This window comes from Falco punctatus (genome assembly GCF_963210335.1).
Source record: "Falco punctatus genome assembly, chromosome: 15".
Classification (NCBI taxonomy): Eukaryota; Metazoa; Chordata; class Aves; order Falconiformes; family Falconidae; genus Falco; species Falco punctatus.
The window spans coordinates 2,330,124-2,349,372 of record NC_137595.1 but is presented as its reverse complement, the minus strand read 5'-3'; the positions used below and the strand labels follow the sequence as shown (position 1 = coordinate 2,349,372).

Below are 19,249 nucleotides of genomic sequence, written 5' to 3'. Positions count from 1 at the left end.
TCCTTTTACCCCTTGTAAAACCCTCTGTCATGTGTCGAGTATAAAGCTCACAAATTACATTTTAAAGGAACTACCATAAAGTATATGCTTCAAATAGACCTTTTACAATATAACACAAAATTCAAACGACATTTTTTAGGAAAGCACTTGAAACTTTTAACACTTAGGTCCTGACAACATTAGATTAAGCTGTAAACCCTAAGAAGTTTTATGTGATTAAATAAAATCAGCATTACAATTTCCAGGTATTATAATTATTGAACAGATTTTAACAAGATATAATTATAATGCAAACATGAAGCTCAGGAGAACGGTACTGAGAAAACTCTCAATTCTTTACAGATTTATATCTGCACATAGTGAAATCAGTAACAACTGGATAAGAGGTTACAATATTTCGTCTTACATATTGATACCAATGTTTTGCAAGCAGCAGTCTATACATCATCCCCTTTTTAATATTAGATTACAGAATCACTATGACTTTGGGAAAAAAAGAATCTCCAGGTCAAATACTGCTGCCAGGTATCAATAAAACATTTGGAAGGAAATAGTTAAAACCATTAGATTTTGTTAATTGCCAGTGTATGTGTAGATATGTGAGATTTTATATATGTAAGCATATACAAAATCATAAACCTTACTTAACCTTCAAAATGGAACTACCTCTAGGTAAGAAATACAAGACCTTTTTCAATAAATTTAAAGGGTTTATTTATACCTGAGACATTTTTGCATATTGATGTCTTCGTACCTTTACCTCTAGGTACCCATGTAAGTCCTTTATTCTTTTCTGGGGTCCCCCACAAAGCCCATTACCATCAGGTGGGTTCTTCCCACTAACTCCATGGACCTCGGCTGAGTCCTTCCTTACCTAACCTGGATGTATAACCAGTGACGTAACGGAATATATATATATATATATAAATATATATATATATATATATAAATAAATAAACAGTTTCTGTACAAGCAGACAGGCTAGTTTATACAAAACCAGAGCTAGTTCACCATTCCTGATACTTTCCACAATATCTGATTGAAAAAAGGATTATAGTCCTTTATACAGGGTGATACCTGTTTCTACTTGGTGGTTAAAAAACAGCTTTTTGAAGTTTTCTCCAGGTAACGGATCGTTGGCTATACATGACATGTTGAAAATGCTCCTTCTTGGCTGATCAGTTTCCCAGTCCTTGACATCAACCCATTTCTCCACCCAGCAAGCAAGGAAATCAGGAGTGGGGGAGTAACAAGTTGATGTGGCTACACTATGTTAAGGTCACAGGGCAATGTAAATGGACTAGAGATTTTAAAACAAATTCAGGGCATGTAGGAGCCCAGTTCCTCCTGAAACTCAAGTCATTTGGATGCCTGACTCCCACAGGTTCATCGCTAATCTCATCTGTGCCCAGTCCAGCTTTCATTAGCAGGGACATAACCAGCATAAGGCTCTTCCAGAATTTCACAGTGCTATTTAGTTTGGCAAACACCAAACTAAAGTTTGCCTTTGTAATCTAAACAGTTCAATTTAAAAAACATAATGAATCCACCATGTTCCACTCCATTTTGCTCCTGTGAGAGGAAATTCCCTAGAAGTGCTTATATGCAAATATAGTGTTAGCATATCTGATAACACAGCAATTAGAATTGCCCATTTTATTAAATACAGTTTATCCAATGAAAATTACTAGTGGAAGTGAAATAAAGTGTGCTTTTAGACACAGAATTGGACATACTTGAAAAATTGTGAAAGACATCACAAAATGAATCAGCTTCCAAGGAGATTAGTATAGCCTTCTCATGTTGCAAAAATGTCGGGGGTTTTTTGCACTGTATTTTACAGAAAAGAGTTTGCTTTAGTGATGGTCAGCAAAGCTTCCTTCAAACAGCTCTTTGTTCTACTTACAGGTATAAAATGGGGAAAAGGAAAGCTACATTTCACTGGCAATAGGTCTTCGTAGACCTTAGAAATTTTGGAAATGTGTCATTTGAAATAGTGGTATGTAGAATATTTCTGTGTAAAATCAATCAAACTTTCTTACCAAAGTAGAAGAAATTTCTAAGACCTGACACCTGCTGTAAGTAGACAAAATGCAGTCAATTCTTTTAAACACGAGGAGGATGAGGACATACAGTGATGTACCAGCAATGAGCTCGTAGTAGGACATAGCCACACATTAAGCATCAGATGTAAGAAACTCTACTGCTTGCATTTCCAGTTGGCTGTTCCCATTTTCCAACCGCATCCGTTCTAAACCTCCTTTTCACACCATTCCTTCTTGTACCGCATTCAGCATCTAAGCCAGAGGGTTTCAGTGAGAACAGCTTAGACCCACCCGTCCCAAACCTGCCCAGACTGAAGGGAACAGTGCACAGCTCTCTGACCTTCAGCACTACGAGCAGTTTGCAACCCATTGGTGGAGTACCAAGGGCATATGTTTCCCTTTCCGTAATTCAGGAGCTCTCTAGCACGATGGCCAACAGCATTACGACTTTCATGGAGCAACTGGCACAGGGAGGCACTTATGTGACATGTTTATAACTTATCTTTGGTAAACACACGCACAAAAACCTGTAACTAATGTTTTACTTCCTGATCATAAGAGAAATCTTCATTTGCTACTAGTGTATGTGTGCAGGTATCTAAACATATACAGGACATTGCTAGTACAAAACATTTTTTCAAATGCCACTGCCAAGGATTTGTTTTAATTCACCTAAAAACAACACAGTCCTGGGCTTTTTGGTTGGTGTTTTTTTCCCAACTCTGCTTATTATGCATTAAAGTATCTCTGATCAATAACAAATGAACAATAGAAAGCAAGCCCTATTTGCTCAATTTTCACCTTCTTTCTCATTCTATTCCCTTGTTTTCCAAGACCAATTTAATCAGAATACTTGCATCTCTTACAACTTTCAGTATCTGTGAGGCAGATCCTGGGGTCCAGTGCTGCAGTACTTGTGCACCCAAATCTCTCACTCACATGAGTGGAAATTTTGGATACAGAAAAAGTCTGAGTCTGCTCTTGGTAGGGGTGTTTCCTGCTAACCATTACTAAACAGTACGCTGGTGAGGAGAGGGACCTCACACCTCTAACTGGACCTGAAGAGTGATCAGACCAGAGCCTGTAAAGCAGAGCTCAAGCCACCAACAGACAGCCCATCAACGTGTATTTTCAAAATGTGCTGCAAATAAATGTTGCTGACCTGCATGGGTGTCACTGATGGATGGTCTACTTTAGTGTACCCAGAACACGAGCACTTTGAAAATCAGGTATTTCTACTGAGAGGTATTTTATTGGCTTAATTTTTAGTTTTTCGTTTACACTATTTAAATTTTGCCTAAGAATTTTTTAGAACCCAGAACTTAGTGCATTTCATTTTATAAAATTAGAATAATTTATATCCTTCTCTTTTCATTGAAAAAGAAATAATGTATAGCCCAAATACATGTAGGGGTATAAATACTTAATGAATGACAGCTGTTTCACTTATTTTACGATCTGCTTAAGGGTGGTTTAGACATTGCTCAACCAAATAACTTTGGCAACTTGCACAAAAATGTCCTTAAATAAAAAGTGATGATAACGCTTGCTTTAATGAGGCCTTCATTACGAAGAGAACTGGAAAGAGAGAGGAGTGTAAGTGCGGAGGAGGTTACTGTGTCCCTAAACCATGCTGCTTTGTATTTGTATGTGAAATGGGTATGGCTGGTAGATGACAGGTGGTTGTCCGTGAGCAATGTAGTAATTACTGAAGTTTCTGTCACTGATATACGGAGCAGGCTGATAATAGCAGGTTACATTGGCTGCATTTGGGATGATATTTTGTTCTCCGAGCACTTTTAAAGCCAGAATTGTGATCATATTCAGAGTTTGTCTTCGTTCATGTCCCATGAGACAGACTGTGCTCTCGTTTACAACTCCACGCAGAGTCATCAAGTAGTCATACTTGCTTTTCTCTTCTCCAATGAAATGGTTGCGCAGATATGACTCAATTTTCCTTTGCTGCTCAGCAACATCTGGAAAATCAATGAAAAACCTGGAGCACATGTAACGTTCCAGAGATTTAATTTCAGCCTCATCTGCTGGCTTAAAGTCACGAACCAGGAGATTGCTGTACTTCAGGAGGCCACCTCCTCTGATTTCCTCTGGGTTCCTTGTGGAAATCAGCTTGTATTTTAAGTGGTCCATTGCTTCGTTGAAGTCTCCATACATACTCTCGGCGATGACAGTGGGGTGAGAGTCTTCTGTCAGTTTGCAATCTGTTGCCCTGTAAACATTCAGGATGGAGTCCAGGATGATTTGGAAGGAGTCCACGCTAAACTCAAACTGCCGTCTGAGTGAGTTGACGAACTTTAATTCTACATTTTTGCCGCTGTTGTTCGACAGTGAGATGAGGCTCCAGCGATCGTGGTCGGTGGAGACTTTGACCATCTTCTGCACATAGGCATCTTTCATGGTCTGAGCAGTGATTTTTTCTTTATTAACACATTTTGGCAAGAAGTCCAATAGGCAATTAAGAACTGCTTCCTTAACAATCTGGAACTCAAGCTCACTTGGAAGTTCCACCCCGAAAATGATGTCTAGGTCCTTGTAACTGGTTCCATTCTGCTTTACCAGGATGTGACTGGCTGTCGAACCGTTCAGGCGGATATCTCTAACATTGATTTGCTTTTCAATGAGCTGTTCCTTTACCACATGAATAATATCCTTCGGCTTTACATCCAGTGTTGGGAAATTTCCTCTGCCATGAATAGGTATGACCTCAGCTAAAACTTGATCCAGGATTTTAATCTGATCCCAGGTGAGACTACTGAATCTGTGGCCTAAGTCCTCAGTCATCGTGATGTCGGTTGGCTAACTAGGGAGAAACAGAAATTAAGAGAGAAATGTTAGAACTTGCTCAAATATGAGAGCGCCTGACATCTCACTCGGTTATAACAAACATGTATCTTCCTTCCCCAGCGCAGTGACAAAGCAGTTCATTTTCCAGAGACACAATCCCAGTTAACGGTCTGAGTCAACCACTGCACTTGTCACAGGACTTTAACTGAATTTTAATGTACTTGGGTTTTAATCCTGCTGAGAAACCATTGTCATTGTATAAACTATGACTCAAAGTAAATGCAGTAAACCATATAGACTTGATCTAAAGCTACTCAAAGGTTAATAACGTGAAATACTTGGTAGCTATAATGAAACTCCAAATACATTATTTCACTATGAAGAGCTAAAATGAGCAGATTTGTTCTTTCTGTCCTGCCTAGAAATCTCCCTTTATCTTCAGTGATTTCCATACTTGAAACTACTGAAAGACCAGGAAGTTTGTTGTTTTATTTTTAAAGCAGGAATGGTGCAGCATGCTCATTGTTTACCTAGCCATATGCCTTGGGTGTACTTGAGTCTCTATGGATCACCTACACACACACATCCTTTAGTACCACTTGTTGCGGTTTAAGAACTGGTTATCCGATAATTGTTAAGCTGTTTCTACTGTGATTCTGAGGCAAAATCTTTTTCTTCTAAGCCATTTACCATGTTACTACGTTAATTACCAACGCTGCAAGTTATGGTTTGCAGAGCCAATAAGAAAAATCCTTCCAGTCTGCACTGACACTCCAACAACTTCTCAAGAAAGCATGGAAAGAAGCACCTATAGAACAAAATATTGTATATATATATAAAAGTATATATAAAATGAATTGAATGGGATGAAGCTCAGGCTCTGAAATTCCTCAGCTTAAAACTATATCCTTTTATATAAGATAGACCTTAGCATGGATAATTTATTTACTTTTTACAACGAGGAGGGAAAAAAGGTGCAAACCCCTCCACATTGGTTTTAAAATGTTTCTAATTTATCATACAAAAACTCTAGTTTAATTAAATTTTTGTAATGGGAATCTGCATGTTTGATTTTTTAAAATTGTATTGGTGTGTACTGTGAATATAATTAAACACAATCATACATTTATGCAATGAGGTGTGATTACAGTTAGTAAATAAGAAGTGCATTTAAGGAACTACAAAGAAGCAAAACATTGTTGGGCATTAGGTGTCCAAGGCGTAATGAAATATGCAGATCTCCATCTTACTGTCTCCTGACATTAACGTCAGTGTTACAGAAGAGAAACAGGTCAGAGGGCTACAACACTTCCAGAACTCCTGGGCATCATTTCATGCTGTGCCCCCTTTTGCCTGCTTACGCTTCCTCCGTTCTTTTCAGGTAGCTAACGCTCAGGCGGTTAAACCAGAAAGGTTTATTGCTGAATCCTATCATGCCATTTTCAATACTCTTTCATAATCCGCATAACTCACAGGCGGATACTGTGATTTACTGGTAACTTTTCGATTAACCTGCATGCCTGGGCTGCTGTGCTTCGGTGCATGCAGTCTGAAGTTGTGTTTGCTGCTCTGAGCTACAGGTGAAGGAAGAGAATGCTTCTGGACATAGCAGGACCTTTCTTCATCGCTCCAGAGAGCAAAAACTCTTTAGTCAATACAGTTATTTGAAGCATTTCTTTACTCTCTGCAGTCAGATGTGAACATCCCCAACACATGGGAAGCTGCAGTTTACACAGCTTATAGATGGAGGTACAGGCACTGAAAACAACTTTGCTTACTGAAAGGAATTTCTTTCTCCTGCACAAACATAATTTTGCTTTCTCCTTAATGTTGCGTGTGTTAGCTAAGGCTTGTTTTGAGAGTATTTCTGTTGGGTTTGTGTAAGCTTAGTTCAGAAAGAACTCAGGGAAACTAAAAATTATTTTAAAACAATTGCAATAAAGTATTTGTAACATAGCAAGGGGGTTTAGATCATTGCTGCTGAAACACTACTTGCGCACCTAAAAAGAATACAAAAATAAAGATCACTGTATTCCTTAATACTGCATACAAACAGGATGGGAATTCTACTATGCCACTGAACTTTATAATCTATTTTCCACAGAAAAACTATGAAATCCCTTGTAGGCAGACTGTTTCTCAGACAGAGCTGTGTCTCCCAGCCACGCTGATGCAAAGCTGGAGTTTGGAGGGACTGAAGAATGGGGATGCGGAACTCGGGTGTTCAGGTGGGATCTGAAACAGCTCAGTGAGTCACCAGCTGCAGGGAAGAAGTGACTTTCGGGTATTGGCCACCCCTGCAAACAAACTATTGAAACATTGAGAAACGCTTTTGCAGACAGATGGCTAAAACATATTTTTTCAGCTAAAGCTCAAGAATAAAAATAAAGTGAAATCATATTGAGTAATAACACTTCCAAAAAGTCTACACTGTTGTTTCTTAATCAGTAGTCACTACATATGTACGTTGTCATACATTTTCCTTCCCTCGCCTCCAGATTGCACATTCTGGAATATTTTATAATTTCAAGTAACTTGTGAACTGACAAATGAGCTATTTTTCATATACTTCTACTACAGTTTCAGCTCCCAAGTAAGCTAATCAAGAACATACATAATTTCAAGCACCTTTCTTGCCTCGTTACAAAGAATGGAACTAACCGTATGTTTGAAGCTAAATGCCTGCTTTAAAATTTGGCTAAATCAGGACCAAAGTTGGGAGTTACACACAGTATGTAATTATATACAGTATATAGACATATATTTATATACAGTTTTGGTTATGTGATTTGTCTGATATTGCAAAACTTTGAGAGAGCTTTTCAAGGTTAATTCTGTGATGCAAAAGAAAGGGCTTAGAGAAGGGAATGTTGAAATTCAATCCACTTTTTTAGCAGAGGGACCCTCTTCAAACACTTTTTGAAAGTTAGAAGGTGCAAGTATCCCTAAATAAGCTTAGAAATCCTTCCTTTATTGCTATATGGCTTTAGTTATTTCAGATTTTATTGCAATATACTAAGATTTAAAAATGACAGGAAAAGGTAATGTCAGTAAATACTTCTTTTGTGTTGAAGAGTCATACATCAAAATGTCATTTCTCTAAAGTGATTCCTGGAGAATTCAGTGATGCTTTGTGAATTCAAAGCCTCAGCATTAATGTCTTATGATATATACTAAGAATTCTGTGCTGAAATAATGCCTTCAACTTGGACAAGTAAGGAAAATGTCATAGGAAAACCAGGAATTAAGTTGGCATGAATATAATTAATCTACAGATTAATTTATTAATCTAAATGAGCTTTTTTATTATTATTTACCGATTTGCTTCCAGTTTGCAACTCGGTACATAATGCTGCACTTTCCTAGAAGAACTTTCTCTTGTACTTTTCCTTATTCTTGTCTGGCAACAAGCAATTTTATAGTCATTAGGAACCTTATTTCTTAAAATGGTGGTAAATTTATTTACCAAGGTGCTCAGGCTAACGCCAGGAGTTGTTATTATTAATGCAAGTAAGCCTCAGTTAAAATAAATCAGCAGCAGTACTGAGGCTACGATTAGTCAAAGCATTGTGTAAAAGAAGAGAGACCAAGGGATGAAGGGAAGGCACCTCACTGCACGTGACCACAGCAGCCAGATGAAGCCAAACCCAAGTGAGTGCCGCGGTTGGGTCAGTTAATGGGAAAAGAAGCTTGAAAATTGCTTCATTCTTTGGGAATTGGTGATGTTTGCAATGGAGGGTGATCCCTGGAGGCAGCTATACCTCGCTGCCCCTTTGCCGGCAGCAGCGTTATGCCGTTCAGGGTACCTATATACGTGACACAGGCTTGGAGAGCTGTTACTCACCGGCACCCCCAGCCCCAGCCTTCACAGTCTGCCCTACTGCACCCTGTCAAAAGAATTGTTCTTCAACTTCTTCCACATGGATACCTAAAAGTGTTTCATGTGTTTCACAGTGTTTTCCTATCTTAAAGTCTAGGCACAGGCAAATGGAAGGCTGCATAAACACTGGCACTGTGGCAGTGAGAGGAACAGTCAGTCTTTGAAACTGTGTATTGAAAAAAAGGGGGTTTTCCCCTTGGTTTATCAGTATTCGTAACTTATTGAGACTCTCTCCTATTGATTTGTCTTAGTTTTTTCACTGTGGATTTAAAATGTTACTATAAACTGCAGCGGACCCTGAATCCTGCCTGATTTAAGATCTCTGCTAGATAAAGTGATGAGGAGAAGTAGTTTTCAGGGTGTTTTCTTTTACATATACTGGCTAGAGAAGCACAGAATAAGATCAATCAGACCTAGCCAAATTTCGTGATATATTATCCTTATTATAAGGTTAGAAAAATATTTCCCTCATTCAAGTTCCAACTTGTCCTTGAGTGGTCACCTTCAGCTGGTGAAGTGGTTGTGATGTGGAAAAATATTTAGTTACTGTAGGATCATTAAACACAGTTTTGCTAATTCTTACTATTTATTTTTATATTGAAATCAGAGGGTCTAATTTTCTTCAGCAGGGTTTGGACCAAACGAGTGTGAATTTGGTTTTACAATGATGCTGAAAGATTTAGTTAACCACCTCTTAGCACTGCCATGCATCAGCTGCTTCAAAAAAATAAAACCAGATCGGGCTCTATGTCTGAATGAATATTTAATTAACATAATTTAATCTGCCGTGCTAATGATAGCTTTCATGTTCCACACAACTTTCACAGAAACAGATACTTACAGTCTAGAGGACAGTCTCATCAAACTTAGCTCATGTTTTACCAATAAACTGTTTAGATTCTCTTTTTATATACCCTAGAATGTTGTTTCAGAGTATTTTCAAAGGGTTTGCAATGTTCTGGCATTCTCAAGCCATCTCAAGAATACATCCAAAACAGTTTTTGTGCAGCTGTGTTAGGCCCATTCTCTTCCCTTTGCTTTTATCTACTCCCTTATTTACCTGTTTTGCAACAATTATATGGAATACTTTAATGCTCCAATTGTCTCTGCTTTGCACTTGAAATCGGTTGTGAAGGGACCTTTTACAGATAAAGCAAAATATCTTGTCAGCTGCCGTAGTGCCTTACTTTTGGGTGTTACCCCAGAGGTGCTCAAAGTAACTATTGCAATTCTCTTCTTACATCTCCGTATTGCTTTTGCTGCATTCACATTATATGTATCACTAATGACTTCCACAATATCTTGCTAAAGCTTTATTTTAGTTCAAAGATACATTTTTCTATTAAGCCAGACTTTAAAAAGTATTTTGCGTGCTCACTGACTTAAGGACTGCAGCTGACCTAAGCTCTGAAGGCAAGAATGTCAAATATGTAAGGCGTCCGAGTCATAATTTAAAGGTGTATGAGACAAGTAGAAGCAGTAAAGCATCTGGGGCATCCTAAATGAGGACATATTTAAACTGGTTTGACAGTGTTTTTCATGAGTTTTTCCTTCCATTAATGTTAATGCATGCAGTGAAGATACTGTTTATTTATCCTGTTACCATGAGGTAACGCATGAGTTGCCATAAGTTTTCAGTACAGCTACCATCTAGTTATCCTGAAATAACAAATAACTCAAGGCCATATGCTCTTCTCCTGTGAGATAAGGTTGCATGGTGTGCAAAATACACTTAAGCAGAAACCAGTTTGCTTGGACTATGACACAGAATATCACCTTCAAGGGCAGAACAAGTAAGCAGGAAAAGAGAGACTTTATCAACACAAAATGTATCCTACCTTTTCTTAAAGCCAACCCAAGGAATGGCGAAAAGCACCAGAGTCATGTACCAGCCTGCACCAGCCTTTCTCCCAGATAAAAATGATGTGCAGAGCAGTACAACCCAAGGGCAGCCATACCCTCCTACAGCACAACGCTGGGAGAAGGAACCGAGCAGCCTACACCTCTACTGGAATGGTACAGGATATTGGGTTGATGGGCTGGGAGTTCTCAGGAGGGACAAAATAATTCAGGAGTTTAATTTGGGCAACCGGTACAAATACGTACTCCACATTATATCATCCTGGAGATCTGGGGCTTTTTGGATGTCAGTTTTTTCCATCATGACTCATGGTACACTCGTTCTTAGCCGCATGTGGGTCCCCTCGCAGCAACATTTTCAAGGCCAGATGTATCATGACTTTGTATTGGTTCCCACAACACATGAGGTTCCTTCTTAAGTGGCCTCCAGGTTCGAACAAACCAAGCCCTCGTAAATAGCATGGTATTAGGCACGGTCAATCTTCTCATTTGCTCTAAAATACTGTAATAACTTAAAAAAAAAATATGATATGCAATATTTTGTCTATTTGTGGCTGTGGTCATCACTGAGAAGTTACTGCTTGAGGTAAAGATGATTTGTACTACCGAATGCAGACTACGGACATCCTGAATAACATTTCCAGAGAGAATGCCACATCCCACAGACCTACCGTGGCAGGACGATTGGCAAGCATGTATTTCAGCGGAGTTAATAGGATGACTCACTGGATCCTTTGGTAAAAATATGAATTGTCATCTTGTCACTGACAAAAACATGAACCTCCCAGGGAAAGCTGCAGGAAAAAAAAAGACCAACAACAATAACATTCATTTTGAGAGAAATGTTAACTACCAGTCACCTGCTGTACATAATAAATCATGCATTACAACTTGGCAGTCCTGCAGTCATAACAATAGCCTTTTAAGTTGGAAATGATAAGGTAAAAGCAGTGGAAAGGCACAGAAGTGCTTATAAAGACTCTGGGTTTCAGGTCATACATAATTCCCTGTAAGTAAAAATGTTAACAAACTTACTATTTTCTCTGTGGGATTTTGAAGAAGAATTTAATATTATCAATAGGCATGCAACTTAGCAGGGACACAGTGGAATCATATAAAAAACCAGAACTAATAACAACTCAGCAAAATTAAACATTATGAATTGCATAGTGGCTTCATAAGCTTTCTAAAAATGCATGCAGATGACAGGAAGGTCTTGTTTCCTGGCAGACTAGGTTCTTGGTCCGTTTACAGTAAGCGCAGGATTCTTCAGCCTGTTGCTGGAATCTCCACGCACTGAATGGCCCACTGACTGGCTATGCAGGAATTACAGCTATGTTTTGCAAGTAATCCCATCTATCATAAAGGCACTTTTACATTTTTGTTTCTCATTTCGAAGACATGCTGACAGCTAGGTAGCCTTTTCAAGGCTTTCCTTCAAAGACCTCCATTCCAGCACCCCTTCCGACAAAGTGCACAACACCTACCCAAGGTTCCTTAACTATCCCGAGGAGGGCTCTGTCCACTGCCTGATTTGTGAATGTGAATTTACTCCTTGTTGCTGAGTTATGTTCCTCAACCTCAACTTCTATGCTGAAAGTATAGCTCCTTCTGAGTAAAGATAACTTTATAAGTATGACTTGAGTGTAAATATATGCATAACCTGCAGGAAAAGCTGAAATGATAGCCCAAGGAGCTACGGACTCTATTATTCTTTTTATTAAGAATATTATGGATTTTTCCTCCATGCTACAGCAGTGAGATATTTATCACTGAGTATGCCACTTTACTGCTGCCAGAAACCCAGTACCTGCTTTCCTCACTCTGTGAGAACCTGTCTCCTGTGCCAGGACCTGTCTACAGCATTCATTTGCTTTCCAACTCTTGATGGGCTACTAATTGAAGGAATGAATGTTTCCTGACTTGCTCCTCAAATCTGTGCAGCGATGGCTCATGTTTACAGCTGGGAATGAAGGGTTAAGTCTGCAAGGGCAAGGCTCTGGTTAGCCTGAAAGTGAGAAGCCAGTTGTGTCTTCAATGGCAAAGAAAAGAGGTTCTGGACTGCTTAGATAAAAGAGTCTCAGCATGTGGAGTCTGGCTGCCTGGAGGAAAAGTCAGACAAATATATAATCGGTTACTTAAAAAAACCCCACCGAAATACAAAATTCTTTTTAACAATGAACAATTGATATTTCTTTCTGTGCAGGGGTGGAAGGTTTAATGGATATATGATATCCATTAATGGATATATCATCATGATAGTATAGATTAACAGCAGAGTAGAATTAATGGCTTCCCCAGGTGATATTTAGGGGAAGGAGAGAGAGCTTTTTTTCTTTTTCTTTGGTAGAAGAACAACCATTATTATATAATATGTTCATAAAAGCAGCAGCTGAGACTGATGAAGTGCTTCGGCTGTTGGGACATTATTCTCAATGGCTGCCTTTTATTGGCTCCATCATTACAGGAAAAAGGCATCATTTCATTATTCTCTACTCATAGTTTCCAGGATTTTTGAATTGTGATGATATGCACCAACAAACTAATTTCAAAGCCTTTTACCCTTGTGTCTCTGTGTATAACAAGTGAAAGACTATAAAGAGAACCAGCAGGGTCTAGGAGATAATGCATCACTCTGTGCCTTGGGTTTCCCCCTCCGACACGCTGTGCCACAAATACTGCTTGAGAGCACGTTCCTGGTCGGTCACTGCTTTTGGGTGTGCCTACTCCCAGGTCCCACCATGGGGCATACTGACCCCCAAACCTATTGGGTGACAGCGTCTCCCATGGGATTCAGTGAGTGTGGAGGTTGCTCGGACACCTTATCCGCTGACCCAGGGCATGTCAAGGTGATTCCCCCAAGTCAGCAAGAACGACAGCCAAGGATCCCCTCCCCTCTCCAGAGATGCTTGCCTCCCCCTCTCTGCCTGCCAGCTTCCAAGAGCAGCGCATGACTGCTCTGCTTAGCTCCTCAGTCTAATACCAAAATCTATTTACTCACTCGAGATACCAGTGACTCAATCTGAAGCTCACTTATCAAAAACTCTCATTATTATGACTAAACTGCAGCAAAAGCAGGCAAGGTAAAGAATGAAACAATCCTCCTTTTCCATCTATTAACCATCTTCATAATTATCTCTCCCCTTCAAATGCCAGAGGAAGAGGGATGAGCTATGCAGTGTGCCATTACAGTCCTAATTCTGGGCTGTTTTCAGGGGATAGAGGACGTTACAAAGTCAAGGCTTTCCTCAGAAACTCTCCAGAGGCTTCCTCCCCTCATCTACACCAAGGGAGACCCGGTGAGTTACAAACGTGGCAGAATGTTCCCAAGAACCTGTCTTGTGGGACCACCTTGGTCATGAAAGCATTGGAGGATAGTGCCAGGTTTGCAGTCATGTCTATTTTGAGTGTTCCAACAAAACACACACAGTAAATTGAATGGATTTCTTTTTTTTTTTTTTCCTGATCATATCCAAAAATGCTATGCCTTGCTGGAAGCTGCATTTAGTTCATTCAATCAATGCGATGCTTTTTTTTAACCCTTCTGAATCAGTACTGAGCCATTGAAGTACCGAGGGTGGATTTTGATAGTACATACAGTAGTACGATGGATTTGGAGGGTTTTCCTTGGGGTGAGCTAGAAAGCTGAAGACATACGCAGTCATGTTCCATAAAGCCCTCTCTGCATCACTCCTGCTCTGCTCTGCCTATTTCATAAAACTATTTGCTATTAAGCAATTATCCTGTTTCACTCCAGATTTATTTTCATTTTATGGCAGAAGACATGAACCCTGGGCACAGGCTCCAGGTTGATTTGTTAAGCAGTCTAGGATCCCTCTGAGGAAGGGCTTTTTGTGGCTGCTACAGCAAGTGATGAGTTTAAATTGAATTGGAAAAAACTTCTGTATCCTGGACCAGGCTTGGCTGGCACCTCCCACAAAAATGTGTCTGAGGGCAAGCTGGGGTCCTTTTCAAAGATTACTATGTCTTCCACTGCTCGCTTGAATTACTCTTGGTGTTTATCATGTTAACATATAATTCATATTATTATGACTTATTTCCATACTTAAATTAGAAAGTTATTCTCTGACTACACAATACAGTAGTGGGATTTCCTTTTGATGTTATTTTCCCAATTTTAGGAGTTACATTGTAAAAGTGGGGAAAAATACATGACCTATTTATTAACTTCAAAGTATTTGCTGTACAAGACTTTATTCTTAATTCTACATAAGTAAGAGCTAGGATATGTTTTCTAGAGTTCTGTGGTAAAGTAAAACACAGCATAACTCGACTCCAGCTACCTCAGGGAAAAGGATTATGGCTGCAGCACCAGGACCAGGGTACTGCTACTCCGTAGTGAAGGCAGCATGAAATGTCTCTGTTGACATTATTACTAAAATGCAGAGAGAAGATAAAGCAATGATAGACCAAAGAAAAAGGCTAAGGCCCTGCAGCAAAGATGTGTGTATTCGTGACTTTTCCATCACTATCAATAATGCATAATGACCATCATGTGGATGATGACACCGATTTTTGAGAAAGACTGAGTCAAGCTTTCTATCACCAAATGTGAAAAAACATTCAACGTGACATTGGATGTCAAGAAGACAGGACCTGCTAGATAAGCAAAGAGCCGGCAGAAAGGGTAATGGAGAAGAAAATCAGCTGATGTTGACATAAATTGACATCTGCTGTGCCAGTTTGTAATGTTTTATGGAAGTAAACCATTCTTTTGTTAATATGTACTGAAAGAAACAGTTTTTAGGGCCACAAAAATATCTTGGCTAGAAAAAATGCTAAATGATGCTTTGTCTGTGAGCAATTGTGCAACATGAAGAAACCATGTTCAATATTATGCTCAGATTTTACAGCTATCTATGTTCTCCCTTTATGTACTGCCCTCTAATTCTGCATGGCAGTAGGCAATAGGTACATTGCTGATTCCCTGTGGTATCTTAGATTCTGTAACAATGCTTTAAATAATTATTTTTGCGTGAAGATCATGGTAGCAAAAGGGAAAAGCCAGACCAGAACTTTCAAAACATTTATGTTTGAATCCCAATGGCATAAATTCAGTCCTCAACCAGAAATTGTTCCACTGTAAATGAGAGCAGAACTGGCCCAGTGTCCATGGCTGGGCACCTGACTTCAGGAAGATAAATTCGGAGCTCACTCCCACTCTGCGTGGACCATCCCTGACTCCATTTTACCTATAGATTCATGGTGAAATTTGACTTGGAGTTTCCCTACAGATCTTGTAACTGTTCCATTAAGCTTCATCCATTAAAACCAGTGGGAGTGAAACACAGTCATGTAAGACATATGTGTGATGTGTAAGACACATGCCTTAAATCTGCAAGACAAATTCCATCCCCATACGCAGATGATTATCAAGCTACTGGGAATGCAACAAACACTGTCAATAATGTCAGGGTGACTCACTAAGGGCGGCTCAGCATGAATGGAAAAGGCAAAGCAGAGCACAAGCTACCAACATTTTCACCCCTTGCTACAGCCAAGCACTGGTGGTACGGACCAAACCCGTCCTGGCTGTGAGGAGCCCTGATTCACACCCAGGAGTTCCGGAGCTGCAGCTGAGGACAGAGTCTGATCTTCAGAGCCCAGAACTAGGAAGGCCATGAAACTAATCTGAATTAGGAGCATTTTGAAAATACGTGTAGAATTTCAATCCTTCAAGCAGCGTTAATTAAAGAATCAATTTCCACTGACAGCCTAAATGCTGCTTAATTTACTCTCCAAAATAACTCAATCTCAATGTGATTTCAATGTGATCTTTCAAGGAACTTTGTCCGCTTATCTCTCCCTGATTTATAGTGGATTCATAAATTACCAGACTCTACTGCATCAGCAGTTACTTCTGAACTTGAGCAGTAGCTGGTGATATGCTCTCCAGGGCAGGAATTTAAGTTCAGGCCTTTGCTCACAAGGGTCGACTTTAGATGTCTCTCTGGCAGCTGAATCGTTACAGAGCACAACGTAGTCCTTACCACGGTGCTGTATGTCTGATGCCTAATGAGGCAACACAACTAAATTTGCTGTAAAGTTATGCCTGTAATGCATAGCTGAGCAGGGACGGCGTGCAAGCAACACTATCGTGAGGTCAAAGGTTTGCAGTAACTGCAAATTAAAGGAAATTATTGCTGTCCTCTTTAAACTAAGCTGTGGGAATGCAAGAGGGCTAAGGTATAAGGACAGAAGACATAATCCAGCCTCTGCTATTCTCCCCTCTGCACACAAAGCCCTTACTCCTCACTGTGGGATGCGGCAGCCACAGCACATGGGAGGATGGAAGGACAAGGGGATTGGTTTTACATTTCTGGAAGGGACATACACAAGCCACATCCGACTCTAAGGAGAACACAAGAGCGTGAAGTGTGAGTCCCTGCTCTTGATCCACTCCCACTTATTCATTTCTTGGCCTTTAACAGTGATCCACGTCATTATTCATACCTACCTTGCTGCTTTTTATGAGAGCCATGAACAAACTATTATTGTTAACGCAGCACGCGGAAGGCAATGTGTGTGCCTGTGTAGCCAAGCATGTTTTTTTTGATGGAATAACGAATACGGTTAAAGATTTGCGGTGGCTTAGCAGATGCATCAGAGACATGCTTGCGGATGGGAGAAGGCAGGGAGCACGGGAGAGTGATTCCCTGGCTGGGAAGACGCAGAATGCTGGCCCCGGGTTGCTGGAAGCCAGTTGTGCTTTGCAGGCAGGCGTAAGCAGAGCCCTCCCACAGCTGGGGCAGGAACCCCAGCTCGCCGGCTGCCACCCCCAGGCTCTGCCCCCACGCCGGGCACACGGGGGGCCCTCTCTGGACCCCTCAAAAAGGCCTGAAAAAGCCTTAGGAAGGGCTGCTTTGCCTGGATGAGATGACTGAGCTGCCGGCATGTCATCGGACAGCCAGCCCCAAAGACTACGCTCCTGCCGTCTGCTATAAATTTGGTGGGGCAGGTCTTGCCCCAAATTCAAGAAATGTTTAGGATCCACGGCAATGAGTGCCCGTAGGAGGACGTGCCAACAAACGCCCCCCCCCCCCCCCCCCCCCCCCCCCGCCTAACTGCCAAACTGCTCTTTTCAATAAGTTGGTAAAGTTTGTATGGAAAACGCCTCACACAGGCGGGCGGGGGGGCAGACCCGAGCCGACCGCTCCAGCTCTTACAAAGTTTTGTAACTCAGACCGACGGCTCCCAAGGGACGCGGGGGGGACCGACCGGCACAACCCCCCCTCCGCCCCAGGCACCCCCGACCCACCGCCGCGGGAGGACCCCGGCCCGGCGGCTGCCCGGCCCCAGCGCGGCTCTGCCCGCCGGGCCCCCCCGCCGCCCCGTGACCCCCCGAGGGGCTGGGGGCCGCGGCACGCCGGGCTCCCGCACCGCCGGCCCGGCCGCCGGGGGACGGGGACCGCAGGGCTCCCCGCGGGGGCACTCACCGCGCAGGCCCGAGCCCGCTCCTCCAGCGCAGGCCCCGGCGCTGCTCCCGCGGGGCAGAGGCACCGCCGAGCCGGGGCCGCCGCCGCTGCTGTCCGCGGCCGCCCCGGTGCTGAAGCGGCCCGGCCCGCCCCTCCCTCCCGCCTCCGCCGGCCCTTGTAGCGTAAAGCAGTGGCCATGGCAACGCGCGTCACGCACCCGAGGAGGGGCCGCCGGGGCTCCCGCCGCCCGCGCTCCCGCCCGCCGCCTCACGGGGGCGGCCGCGCCGCAGGGAGGCCCCGGGGCCGCCCCGTCCCCGCCGCCCCCTGCCCGCCGCCCACCGGGGGCCGCGCCGCGGGGAGGCCGGGGCAGGCCGGGGGCACCGGCGGCGGGGGAACGCTGTGTTTGGCGGGTTCCCGCGGGTGGCTCGGGCCCTGCGGGGTCGCATCGACCGGCCGGCTCTGCCCTGCCAGCGGGATGGGGCCCCCCGGGGCCCAGCACTGGCCCTCAGCCCACCGCCCGCTCCCCGGCAGCGGGGCCGGAGACCCCGGGGCCCAGCACCGGCCCGAGGCCGGAGGCCCACCGCCTGCTCCCCCGGGGCCCACCGCCTGCTCCCTCGGGGCCCTGCACCGGCCCTCGGCCCACTGCCTGCTCCCCGGCAGCAGGGCCAGAGCCCCCGGCCAGCAGCGCCGCAGGGGCCCCGGCACCCCCGCACCCCGGTGAGGAAGGTCTGTGGTGCCCCATATCGCCGTTCATTAACACCCCAAGAAACGTCAGGACAAAAGTTGTTTGATTTTGGGATCCGTAAGGTTTTGGCCTCACCATTTCTGTCACAGGCACAACAGGAAGGCTCAGCTGAGGTCAGCCCCTCACCTGGCTATAGATACACTGTGCCTATATATATATATATACACACACACATTAGATACAAGTGCAGCAAGAAGACCTGAAGTTGCCAAGGTTTAGAACACCAGGCTTCCCCACTGCTGCAGGCTTCTAAAATGTATTATCTTTGATCAATTATTTAACTGGCTAGATGGAATAAAACCCTGCACAGGGTGAGGTTGTGGCATTTGTGCTGGTTTTGGTCATTTCCGTGCCACTGTAATACTACATACCTTGTATTTGCTGTTGTACGGTGTCAAAGTTTGCTTTTTGCCACCACACGGAACTAAAATGAGAGATAATTTACTTTACTGTTCTTAGAAATGATGCCAAATGGGTAAGC

At 42.6% G+C, this 19,249-nt stretch overlaps 1 protein-coding gene across 2 annotated transcripts; it reads right to left on the bottom strand.

The window, feature by feature from the left end:
• Positions 1-1,750: 1,750 nt before the first annotated feature.
• On the bottom strand, positions 1,751-18,164 carry TENT5D (terminal nucleotidyltransferase 5D). Of its 2 annotated transcripts, XM_080366358.1 has the most exons (3): positions 18,045-18,164; positions 11,259-11,381; positions 1,751-4,863 (listed from the first exon to the last, which is right to left on the bottom strand). In XM_080366358.1, exon 3 carries the CDS (start codon positions 4,842-4,844, stop codon positions 3,669-3,671), a length of 1,176 nt encoding a protein of 391 aa, XP_080222484.1. In that variant the 5' UTR covers positions 4,845-4,863; positions 11,259-11,381; positions 18,045-18,164; the 3' UTR covers positions 1,751-3,668. The 2 variants fall into 2 exon arrangements, with proteins under 2 accessions (XP_080222484.1, XP_080222485.1); XM_080366359.1 differs by lacking the exon at positions 18,045-18,164 and having other exon boundaries at positions 11,259-14,678.
• Between the last annotated feature and the right edge of the window lie 1,085 nt (positions 18,165-19,249).

Excerpts from the sequence above, each read along its gene's own strand:
- TENT5D (XM_080366358.1), bottom strand. The coding sequence starts at position 4,844 with ATGACTGAGGACTTAGGCCACAGATTCAGTAGTCTCACCTGGGATCAG.